The sequence below is a fragment of the Siphateles boraxobius genome, unplaced genomic scaffold, assembly GCF_051911475.1.
Source record: "Siphateles boraxobius isolate OS27281-9 unplaced genomic scaffold, OSU_SipBor_1 25, whole genome shotgun sequence".
NCBI classification, from domain to species: Eukaryota; Metazoa; Chordata; class Actinopteri; order Cypriniformes; family Leuciscidae; genus Siphateles; species Siphateles boraxobius.
In genome coordinates, this window is record NW_027508866.1 from 25,992,965 (window position 1) to 26,005,138 (window position 12,174).

The window sequence follows — 12,174 nt, forward strand, 5'->3', positions numbered from 1 at the left end:
ACTAAAACATGCACTTTCTGCTCTGACTAACGTCAGCACTACTAAGCATACAGTATAGATGCCCAACATTAAGATTAAGACCGACTGGATATTGTGTTAGAAATCCTCCATTTACACACAGAATTTTTTTTTATTTATTTAAAAAACATTAACTTCAGTTGCTGCCTTACATTTTTAAGTACAATCATCTTGGTTGGTTGTACAAGTAATTTAAAAGTAAATATTAGTGACTTTAAAAATCGAGTTGAATCTCTTATAACTTAGAAAAAAGTTGCTTAAATTATTTTGATGAGTTAAAGTAGGGGGAAAAAATATATAGCCATGACTTACTGATCTTATAATTTTATCAAACCGTTGTTGCATGATATTAACTTTTATAGTTCTATTCATGAGATTTAATCCAATGATGCATTCTTCCATTAACCCTTAAACAGGCAACGTGCACCGCAGGATACATACTCTTTATTCTCTTGAAAGAATTTTCATTTAATTCTGTGATCATTATCGCTTGGCATTTGGGTCACATGACTTGGTTCAAATTTTCCTTGCTTGTTTGTCAGTTTGACCTAAAGCCAACATGTCCGCCCATAGTGCTGGACATTCTGACTGTAGTTAATACAGCAGCTTATCATGGCAGATACAACTCATACAATCCAAACTATATCAAATATTTCAAAAATGATATTTTATCAAATTCTGTCTGAGTTCTCTTCAGAAGTTTTCCTTATCTCTTTAATCGCATTTTATAATCCTCTTTCCACCAGGGTACAATCTTGTCTTTCCTCCTCCCTTTACTGGAATATTGATGACATTTTGTGTTACTGACACTGCAAGTTTATAATTTCAATGTCATAAACTCCAATTGCTTCACTAATTTCTAAAAATTCACTTTTTCATATATCCACCAGCCTACTATCTTGGTACAATTTTTGCATTTTTTTATATTACTTGCCATTAATATTAAACAACTGTAACTAATTGGCCACTACCGATCATGATTTCCCTCAATTCTTCCCAATGAGAGACAAGGGTTTGATCAAACACGGTATCCAAGCCTTTTTTCACATCCACCCATGTATAGTCACCATCATTGTTTGTCATCATTGTACAGTGTTTTGTGCACTAAAATTCCCACACCAAACTCTTTCTTCATTTAAGCACTCATTAATCGCTCAGCACCAAACTTCTACGTGAATTATAAAAGTTTGTTTACATAACTGTTATTTTCTGCCCATACTTCAACTTCTTTCCGCTTTACTCGAGCTTCTGAAATAGTTGTTCTAATACTTATTTTGTTCATGCTAATTTATGCAAACCTTTATGTTTGGTTAAAGGTAGGGTAGGCAATTTCTGAGCGGCTAGCAATAGCGAGCTAGCTTTGTAAGCATGAGATCCCCCCTCTCTTCAGAACGTCTCCAGAGCCACTTCTCCAAACACACGAACACACACACAGCAGAGTCTGCGAAGAGTCACGAGAGACAGCGTTAAACTACCTTCATGTCTCAAAGAACATAACATTACGATAATAATGAACAAATTACAGTAGTATGGTTGTTTTGGTTGAGGAACTGTAAAAGGGGGATGCTGATCTTGGTGACTGACGTCTGTCAACTCTGCATATATAGCATGAAACGCAGTGATGACGTGTGATGTCTGTCTGCGCAGAGGTATGGAAATACACACACTGACAGGCAGGACATCTTATCATTGCATTCGGACCGAATGCCAGGATTGACCAAATATTTTATGTTCCTGAGACTTCCACAGAAGATATATGTACACACTTTAATATTTAGACCACTTCTATTAGTGGTTGCTATCAGGATGTGAAGACACTTTCAATCAGTATAACAAAAAGTGTTTATAAAACAAATAGCCTACCCTGCCTTTAAGTTTGAAATATGTAATACCTGACTTTGATTTCAAAACTATAAAATATTTGTCTTTTTATTTGGATTATGATGGTGAATTTTTGGTTAACAATATTGTGCTGTTGGCCATTAGCCTACTTAATATGCAGATTCTCCTGAGAAAGTCGTCCCGCATTCTTACTTAAAAAACAGATTTAATGATCTTCTTCAAATCTTTAAAACTCATGCGTAGCACCAAAAAAAAAGAGAAGCCCTTAAACAGTGTAATCTATTGAAGGTATTTTTTATATATATAATAACCCCTTGGGTAGTAATATTTTATGTTTTTAATTTATTTTTACTTTTTAATGTTTCTTAATGTTTTTGTTCTTTAGCCGACCAATTCTGTGTTTGCTGCTATTTGGACTTTATGGAATTGTATTAAACGTTGTGTTTTTCTAGCGTTGTTTGGTGTCTTATATCTTCCTTCAAGCAATAATAAAAAAGAAAGACCTTGCCTGTTTACAAGCGACAGCGGCACTCAGCGGCGGGAGCGCGAGGCGCAGGCACGTGAACCCGGAAGCGCAAGCCAATACTTTAAATGAAACAAAAGCCCACGGAAGTGTCGCGTGTGTTTTTTATTCGCGAAAGAGAAACTGAAGATTAAGTTGAAAAATGTTACCAAACAAAGCGCTGACTGAAGAACGATCTAAACCGTGCCACTATTATCGGATTTATTAGTTTTGATGTCTTTGATGGATCGATTCTCAATGTGTCTGTGTAGGAGAATTCTGTGATCAGTAACGCCTGATTGATGGAGAATTAAGTAAATCTGTCTCTAGGCATTGTTCGTGTTTGGTGTATTTGTGTTCGACTGTTGACAGTGAAGAGGAAGTTGCTCGTCCAGAATGACTCTGGCAGTGTTTTTTGGCTGTGCTTTCATAGCGTTTGGTCCAGCTTTCTCCCTGTTTGTTTTCACTATCGTCAAAGATCCGCTAAGAATCATCATTCTGATCGCAGGGTGAGTCACGTGATCACACTAAACTCACATCATCCACAGGCAAATACTTTAATGCATTTAACAAAAGCGTGTTTTATTCAGTGACAGAGATTATGGAAGCTCCACAGACTCAGTTTTGGACTGAGTTGGACACAGTTGCTTTTGATAAGATATTTTTCATTAAACATTATATAAAGTCAGCAGTTTATGAGCATACATATGTTAAAATAAGTCTGTTTTCCATGACCTGAATGAAGATCTGCATGTTTGTGAGGAGGCAACAGTGGAGAGCTGGATCGTGTGTGTGTGTGTGTGTGTGTGTTTCAGGGCGTTCTTCTGGCTGCTGTCTCTCCTCCTGTCCTCTTTAGTGTGGTTCATCGCTGTGAAGGCCAGTAACGGGGCGCAGGATCCCACCTTGCACAGGGGACTGCTGATTTTTGGGGTTTTCTTCTCGGTCTTGCTCCAGGAAGTGTTTCGCTTTGCCTACTACAGACTGCTTAGGTAAGACTCATTATGGTGTGCCATAAATGATAAGAAATCCTCAGAGCCAAACATGACATAGTTTCACGTAGTTTCTATTAGAATGGCTCCGATTCCAGAACTGTTTGAGGCTAAGATTATAACTAACAGACATCATCACCATACACTTTCCCACTTGATTAATCACAGTACATTAAAAAACTCCGGAACATTTTATTTTAGGTGACCTAGTTATTAGTACTACTGCTGTCAAATCGATTAGTCGTGATTAATCACATCTAACATGAAAGTTTGTGTTTATATAGTATATGTGTGTGTGTACATACAGTAGTCAACATTTGAAGTGGATTGTCAAAATTGTCATAAGACAAGAACGGTATTGTTCAAAATTCATGTATAACTTTGATGAAAGGTTTTGTTCCACTTCAAATGTTGACTACTGTATATGTATTATATTTATATGTATATATAATATGTGTGTGTGCATACTTTTCGTTGTTCCATCAGGAAGGCCAACGAGGGTCTGGCAGCCATAAGTGATGACGACGGTTTGGACATCTCAGTCCGGCAGATGGCTTACGGTAAACTGTTCCTGTCACACTTGCTGTTGTGTTTCCTGATGCCTGTTGAAGATCACCAGATGGCACCTGTGGCAGGTTTATAATCAGCTGGTCTGTGTGTTTTGTGGGCAGTGGCTGGACTGGGCTTTGGCATCATGAGTGGTGCGTTCTCCATGATCAACATCCTATCCGACTCTCTGGGTCCCGGGACGGTCGGCATCTTCGGAGACTCGCAGTATTACTTCATTACAGCAGGTGAGCTCCTGCAAAGCCTCATGGGCCGTCCAGATAGCCAGAGTAATCAACAGCTTCAACCACGAGGTGTGGTGTTTTTACACTTGACCAATGACACAAAACCAATGTATAAAAGTACATTCTGTAATGATAATCGTGCTGGGAGCAAGTGATTTTACACTTGATGTCACATGGGTCACTCACAGAAAATATCTGAAACATTTGTTTTGTGATATTTCTAGTCCTCTGTGGAAAATTTATTCTGACACCCTTGAAATGGGTTTTAAAAAATCAGTCTAGATTCAGTTTTATTAAAAATGGATCTTAAGCATATTATAAAGGTTTTGTAGTTGTTTATCAATCTATTGCAACTTGGATATGGCCGTGAAACATAGAAGCACAGCGTCCTTTATTGTGACACAGAGTAAAGGTCATGTTGTCAAGCTAAACAACCATGTAGGAAGTCACATCATAACCATATTCCAGGATGGCAATGTCAAGATTCATCAGGCTCAGATTGTGAAAGAATGGTTGACAGGAGCATGAAGAATCATTTTCACATATGAATCCAGAGCTTAAATCCACTGAAAGTATTCGGGATGTGCTGGAGGAGACTTTACAGAGTGCTGGACTCTTGCATTGACAATACCAGATCTTGACAGAAAATTGATGCAACTCTTGATAGAAATAACATTACAACATTTATATTTGGGCATATAACATGCTAGAAACATAACAATCAATCCAATATTGATCCAGTCCTAGACTCTTAAGCATTTGCCTAATTTAAATCCAATTTTTTTTGTTGAGCAGTGTATATTACATTATAAAAAGTACATTTTATATAATTTTTCTTGATAGTTTCAGTATTTTCATTAAAATGTCGTGTTTATTGACACAAGATTTTAGTGAAGCCATGAAACCAGCTCTGATGTGTTGATGGCTCTCTTTTCAAACTCAAACTACAGAAAAAACTCAGATTTGAAACTGGTTTAAAATTACACCTTCATGTACAGAAACATCCTTGCTTCACCCAAGGTTATTGTAGTTAACTAAAATGAAAACCATCAAAAAACATTACTTGAAATGACAAACATTAACTGAAAATACTTATTTTATTCCTGCTAGTTGCCAATGAATGCAGCATTTCTCATGCACATTAAGTTGACGTACTAAAATTACTAAACGGAAATAAAAACGATTATTATTGTGACCTGGACCTGGCCCTGCTTTAAGGTGTGTGTGTGTGTGTGTGATGTGTGTAGCGCTGATGACCCTGGCGCTGACGCTGCTGCACACGTTTTGGGGTGTTGTGTTCTTCGAGGGCTGTGAGAAGAGCCGCTGGTGGGTCATCGCTGCTGTCGTCGCTCTACACCTGCTCGTCGCCGGCCTGGTGAGCTTCACATCGACACACACACACACACACTTTCACTGTTCTGAACATGTACCTGATGTGAGGTCAAAGCCTTTTAATGCCAGGCCACAAGTTCCATATTCTTTTAGCAATAGTTTTCTATATAATGGAGGTTAATTTATATTAATTTACCTATAAGTGACAGTAAAAAGCTTTCCATTTCAAATAAATGTTTTTTTTAAACTCTCTATTCATCAAAGAAACCTGAAAAATAAAATGTATCACGGTTTCCACAAAAATATAAATCAGCACAACTGTTTTCAACTGATAATAATCAGAAATGTTCCATCATATTACAATGATTTCTGAAGGATCATGTGACACTGAAGACTGGAGTAATGATGCTGAAAATTCAGCTTTGATTGCAGAAATAAATTAAATTTGACTATATATTCACATAGAAAAGAGGTATTTTAAATTGTCATAATATTTAGCTGTTTTTGATGTATTTAATAATCAAATAATATTAATAATCAAATAGCAGAAGAAAGTTCGGCTTAATGTGCAGTGTATTAAGCTGAGTAACTGCTTGTGATGATATAAAGTCACAACAGACATTTGATATGCACACCATGCGAATTCATGAAAATGATGTTGCTCAGATGTCTCATGTTTCTCTTGAGGCGGCAGCAGAGGTTCACTTTACCTGAAACCGTCATGATGTCACAGGAGCGGGATCATGTGCTTTGCCTTCATACGCACAGCTGGGATTATCCGCGTGCCTTGCTAATTAAACTTTCCCCAGAAACTGTAATTGCTCAGATTGTTTTTTTTTTTATAGGCAGACTTTGACCCTGTTTATGCCTTATAATAACATGCATCTCAAATAATGAATGTCAAGCCACATTATTTATATAGCGCTTACAATACAATACCGATTGTTTCAAAGCAGCTTTACAGTGATAAACAGGAAATAATGATTAATGATGCAAACAAAGCTCAGTTCAGCTGTAAAACAGCTCTAAAAAGACAAAAGACTCATTGTTCAGGCCAGTGCTGATTCAGTACATTGTAAAGATCATCAATTATGAAATTAGTTAATTTAATCTATAAAGCAGCTCTGCAGAAAACAGCTCAGTTCAGTTCTCATCCAACAGTAGATAAATAATACTGTTGAATATTAGCCAGAGACGACAGTGACAAGAACCCAAACTCCACCAGTGACAGAAATGGAGGAAAAAACCTTGGGAGGAACCAGGACTAGTTCTCCTCTGGCCCAACTAACCAACATGGTGTGCTTATGATTCAGGCTGTATCACAAGTCAGGTTATGGATTGATATCATAGAGAATATTTCCTCCTGTCCTGATCAGATTTTTTCTCTGATGTCCTCTCTCTCTCTCTTCTCCTGTGTGTCAGTCTCTGTTGAACCCGCTGTATGAAGGCAGTCTTCCTCCGGTGTACGGCATCACGCTGCTGATGGCCGTCTGGGCCTTCTTCTCATCTGGAGGATCCCTACACAACCTCAACGCACTCTGCACACGTAAGACACGACCTTATACACGCTACATCATGCTCCTTGTGTGCCTCACTTATACATTCATATAATTATTATATGAATTGACAATTAAAGGGATAGTTCACCCAAAATTGAAAATCACCCCATGATTTACTCCCCCTCAAGTCATCCTTGGTGTATATGACTTTCTTCTTTCAGACGAACACAATCGGAGTTATATTAAAAGAATATCCTGGCACTTCCAAGCGTTATAATGGCAGTGAATTGAGGATGAGATTTTAAAGTCCACAAAAGTTCGTCTATCCATCATAAAAGTGCATCTATCCATCATAGAAGTGCTCCACACGGCTCTGCGGGGTTAATGAAGTCCTTCTGAAGTGAAGCCATCCGTTCGTGTAAGAAAAATATTCATATTTAAAACTTTATTAGCTAAAATAACTAGCTTCCGGCAGACAGCCTACGCAACTCGACTTACGGCAAAAGAGTAAAGCCCAATTTATACTTCTGCGTTGAACTCACGCCGTAGCTACGCCGTAGGCTGTGTGTAGCCCTTCGGCGTACCCGGACGTGCACCTCTCCAAAAATGTGACAATGCGTTAATTCTACGCGGACGCAAGCGCTGTAAATGGTCTGCTAGAACCCCTCCCTCGGGTTGCACACGCCCCTTTGCATGTGTAATAGCACGTCAACGCGGACAACGACGCAGAAGTATAAATGAAAACCAATGCGTAGTCTACATCGTAGTAGAGGCTCCGGCGTAGGTCTGACGCAGAAGTATTAACACGTGAAGTATTAACACAGCCTTAACACGTGACGCATGCATGACTAGCGTAAGCTTTGAACCCCTCTCGTGGTTCAGAAATATGGCTGGGCAACAAGCTCAAGCTCCTCCCACATTTCTCCATTAATAATTCTGTTTTTAGACTTCTAATTCGTGACTGGTGTTTTATTTTGCTCTTTCCTCTGTGCTTCTGCGTTCATCGTTGCGTCATGCGTTGGGTCAGGGGTTAGTCTTCCACCGTAAATAGATGCGTACGGCTGTCTGCCGGAAGCTAGTTATTTTGGTTGATAAAGTTATAAATATGGATATTTTTCTTACACAATCGCTTCGCTTCAGAAGGCCTTTAATAACCCCCTGGAGCCGTGTCTTTTATGATGGATGGATGCATCTGTTTGGGCTTCAAATTCTCATCCTCCATTCACTCCCATTATAAAGCTTGAAAGAGCCAGGATATTTTTTTATATTTGGCTGAAAGAAGAAAGTCATATGCACCTAGGATGACATTAGGGTGAATAAATCATGGGCTAATTATTTTTTTTTTGGTGAACTTGAACTATCGCTTTAATATTAAACTGAAGCTTGTATTTATACGCATGTATTGGCGTTGATTTAAAATGCAGTGTGTGTGTGTGTGTATATATATATATATATATATATATATATATATATATATATATATATATATAAATGTATATCCCATACATGCATATTGTATATTCATACATGCATAGAGAGAGAGAGCTTTTAAACTGATTAAGCTTGCATGTTTTCTTTTGAGCTCTCTGTGAACCTATAAAAATTGTTCAAATTCAGTTGATTTACTTTGATATACATTGATATAGTGAGATATTTTCTACAGTTGGTTCTCAAACTCGCAGCAGCAGTAATTATTCCTGTCTTGTAAATGCCTTTAAAATGATGCTGTCAAATAATTAACATCAAACAAAAAAGTTTAAAATGTGTGTGTTTGTATGTATATATGCGTTTTATTTATTTATTTATATATATATATATACATACACAGGTGAAACTCAAAAAATTTGAATATCGTGCAACAATTTATGTATTTCAGTAATTCAAATTAAAAGGTGAAACTAATAGTATATATAACTATATACATATGCATGATTATACTTTTCAGAGGGCTGACATTTCTGTATTTTCTGAGATTTAGAATTTGGGGTTTTCATAAGCTGTAAGCCATAATCATCGAAAGTTTCAGAGCCAGTGTGCAAACGTGATTGACACAACGTGAAGTCATATTTATTTTTTAAAGTGCGAAAATTTCGGACTCAGTCCTCCCACTGATCAAATCAAGTCACCTTTTATTTATATAGCACTTTTTACAATGCAGATTGTTTCAAAGCAGCTTTACAGAGATAACAGGAAAATAATGCAACAAAGTTTGTTTCTGATGTACAGCAGATCTAGAAGAAAATGGCGTCATAGTCCAGCTTAAGTAAGCTTTCTGTAGTAAAAAAGTTATCAATTTAGTTATAAAACAGTGATGTCATCGTCGAGCTCAGATCAGTTCACATTATAATGGTGTCAATGCAGACAGATCAATATTATTGTTGAATATTAAGTGTCCCCAACTAAACAAGCCAAAAGCCAATATAATCATGATCAGTGCGGTCACACCATCCCGTGCCCTTGATAGCGTCCCGTTTGTCTAATAGTGTGTGCGTGGGCTGTGTGTGTGCAGGCAGGAAAGCTGAAGGGGAAACTTCACAGTGAGATCCAGGACAAGAGGAGAGGTCGACTGAACGACAGGAGTGTGTGTGTGTGTGTGTGTGTGTGTGAGAGAAGAGCATATCAGCGGATCTGAACCCTGAGGAGATCCAGACACACATCAGCATCTCAGACGGGACATGGACTCTCACGCAAACACTGTATATAGCTTGATCTCCATGCAATCAATCAGACAGATCTTTAATATTATTTTGTTTTAAAAGCAACATTCTCTGGTTCTTCTTGTGAATGTTTGTGATTTTGAGTTTTCTTAATTGATTTCCTTTACATTTTGAATGAAGCCTTATTGTAGAGCCACTGTTAGGACGAGGAAGTGGTCGAAACAGCACCGCTTTCACTCATGTAATCATCATTATCATTATTATTATTAGTCAAGATCATTTCCATTTACTGGCATTGAAGGAGCACATTCATTGTGTTGTGACAAATTAATGCATAATGAGAACATTTAACTTTTATGCTGTTCTCAAACTGAATAAATGTCTCTGACGACCAGGCATCGATCTGTTCAAAAACAACATAATTACACAGTTTCAAAAGTCATTCTGGTAACACTTTATTTAACACTGTCCTTGTTAAATGGATTTAATGTAGTAATAACTTGAAATTTGCATATGCATAATTTGGTAAAGCTTCCTTTTACAGTCCTGTTCCCCATGTACATACTATGTACGTATTATAGTAATTACAATAACTGGGTAATAACTAGGTACTAACCCTGAACCTACCCCTAAACCTAACCTTAACCCATGTACTTACCTTATATTACCCAGTACTTTCTTAGGTATGTAGCCTACACTGTAAGTACACGTAAGTTAACGCACTGTATAATTAAGCATTATTACCCAGTACTTTCTTACGTGTACTTACAGTGTACTTACCTAAGTTAACGTACTGTAAAATGAAGCATTAGCCATAATTTCATGCAACTAAACCTAAACCAAATCCGGGAGCACTCCTTTCACAGTCCTGTTCCCCATGTACATACTTTGTACTTATAGTAATTACAGTAACACTTTAGAATAAGGTTTATTCGTTAGTGTATGAACTAACAATGAGCAATACATTTGTTACAGTATTTATTAATCTTTGTTAATGTAAGTAAATTAAAAAATAATCCAGCTGTTCATGTGAGTTCACAGTGCATTAACAAATACAACCTTTGATTTGAATAACGTATAAGTAAATGTTGAAACTAAAGTTAACTAATATTAATAAATGCTGTCGAAGTATTGTTCATTTTTAGTTTATGTAATTTAAACTAATGTTAACTAATATACCTTATTGTGTAGAGTATTACTGTAATTACAATAACTGCACCCATATATTAAACACGGACACCTTAACAAAGTGTAACCATCATTTGTCTTCAAAGTTGAATTAAAGTCATATGGGTAACACTTTTTTTACAGTGTCCTCGTTACACACATTGTACTTACTATTGTAATAACAGTAAATAATGCATAACTACACACAACTAACCCTATATGAAGTACGCTATTTCTTATTACTCGGTATGCTATAGTAACAAGGACACATTAAAATAAAGTGTAACCACCATTTGTTTGTAGCTCAGTAAGAAAGCAGCTAAACCTCATTTACAATCTATTTCTGACAATTGAATGCAACCTTCACACTCATGGGCGGGAAGCAACATCTGGATATTCCCGGGTCTTTTCTGTTCATTAAGCGCTTCAGAAGTGGATAGTGTTGTCATCACGAGCTGTTGAGTTATCGAGACTTGGATGAAGATCTCACACTCGTCATCTCAGTGACTTACCGGTACACACACAGCGTTAATTCCTAACCCAGCTCACGAACATCATCACAGTATTAACTGACACATCAGAAGTTTCCAGCCTTAAAGCACATTCAGCACACACAGCGCTCAGTGTGTTTCTCTGGATGCTGCTTCTTTAACCACTGTGCTTCTGTGTGTCCATGTATTACTTCCTGTACTCATCCTCTGTGTGTGTGTCGCAAGCTGTTTCTGCTCTACATTTGGCATCCAGTGTTAAGACGTGGATCTCTCTTCATGGTCTGTTCTGTATATTGAGAGACAATAACTCGGTGCTTTACTGAATTTCAATTACAAAAAGACTTATTGTAATTATGTAACATTTTAATGCTGCTTTATAATGTTTCTAAGAATATGATGTGCCAGGGAATCAGATTGCGGTTCATTGATTGATTGATTATAAAAACACAAAAAGATTAAAAAAGACCCTGTTAATCATTTCATGGAGTCAGTTATTTGGGGGGAAGTGAAATATTTACCCAGGCAGATATGGTGCACATTTATGTGAATCGTAGATCTAAACTGAATGCATAAGGTGATGTTTGGACTGTATTAAAAAATTTATTAAAGATTTTTTAAGTCAATAGTTCTATATGTGATAACGCAATGAAACATGAGAAATTATTCCGACATAAGTTTTGTCAGCAAAAACAAAAAAACTGCTAAATATTGATAACTTATGTTGTAGTCACTGTGTTTTTTTTTCCTGTAAGCTTTTTGTTTTTCTATGCTTTTTTGTTTTGTTTTTTTGCATAAAAAACCTAGTTGTTGTTTGACTATTTGACCTTAACCAAGTTTAGTGTTCATCATATAAGATATATATATATATATATATATATATATATAT

At 36.9% G+C, this 12,174-nt stretch overlaps 1 protein-coding gene across 1 annotated transcript; it reads left to right on the plus strand.

Annotated features, from left to right (window-relative positions):
* The first annotated feature begins 2,401 nt into the window (after positions 1-2,401).
* On the plus strand, positions 2,402-11,765 carry LOC143750345 (gamma-secretase subunit Aph-1b). Its single transcript, XM_077243337.1, has 7 exons — positions 2,402-2,871; positions 3,178-3,351; positions 3,838-3,911; positions 4,023-4,145; positions 5,390-5,517; positions 6,897-7,020; positions 9,483-11,765. Exons 1-7 carry the CDS (start codon positions 2,759-2,761, stop codon positions 9,512-9,514), a joined length of 768 nt encoding a protein of 255 aa, XP_077099452.1. The 5' UTR covers positions 2,402-2,758; the 3' UTR covers positions 9,515-11,765.
* Positions 11,766-12,174: the final 409 nt, after the last annotated feature.

Excerpts from the sequence above, each read along its gene's own strand:
- LOC143750345 (XM_077243337.1), top strand. The coding sequence starts at position 2,759 with ATGACTCTGGCAGTGTTTTTTGGCTGTGCTTTCATAGCGTTTGGTCCA. Across the intron at positions 2,872-3,177 it reads ATCATCATTCTGATCGCAGG|GGCGTTCTTCTGGCTGCTGT; the intron begins GTGAGTCACGTG and ends TGTGTGTTTCAG. Across the intron at positions 3,912-4,022 it reads AGTCCGGCAGATGGCTTACG|TGGCTGGACTGGGCTTTGGC; the intron begins GTAAACTGTTCC and ends TTTTGTGGGCAG.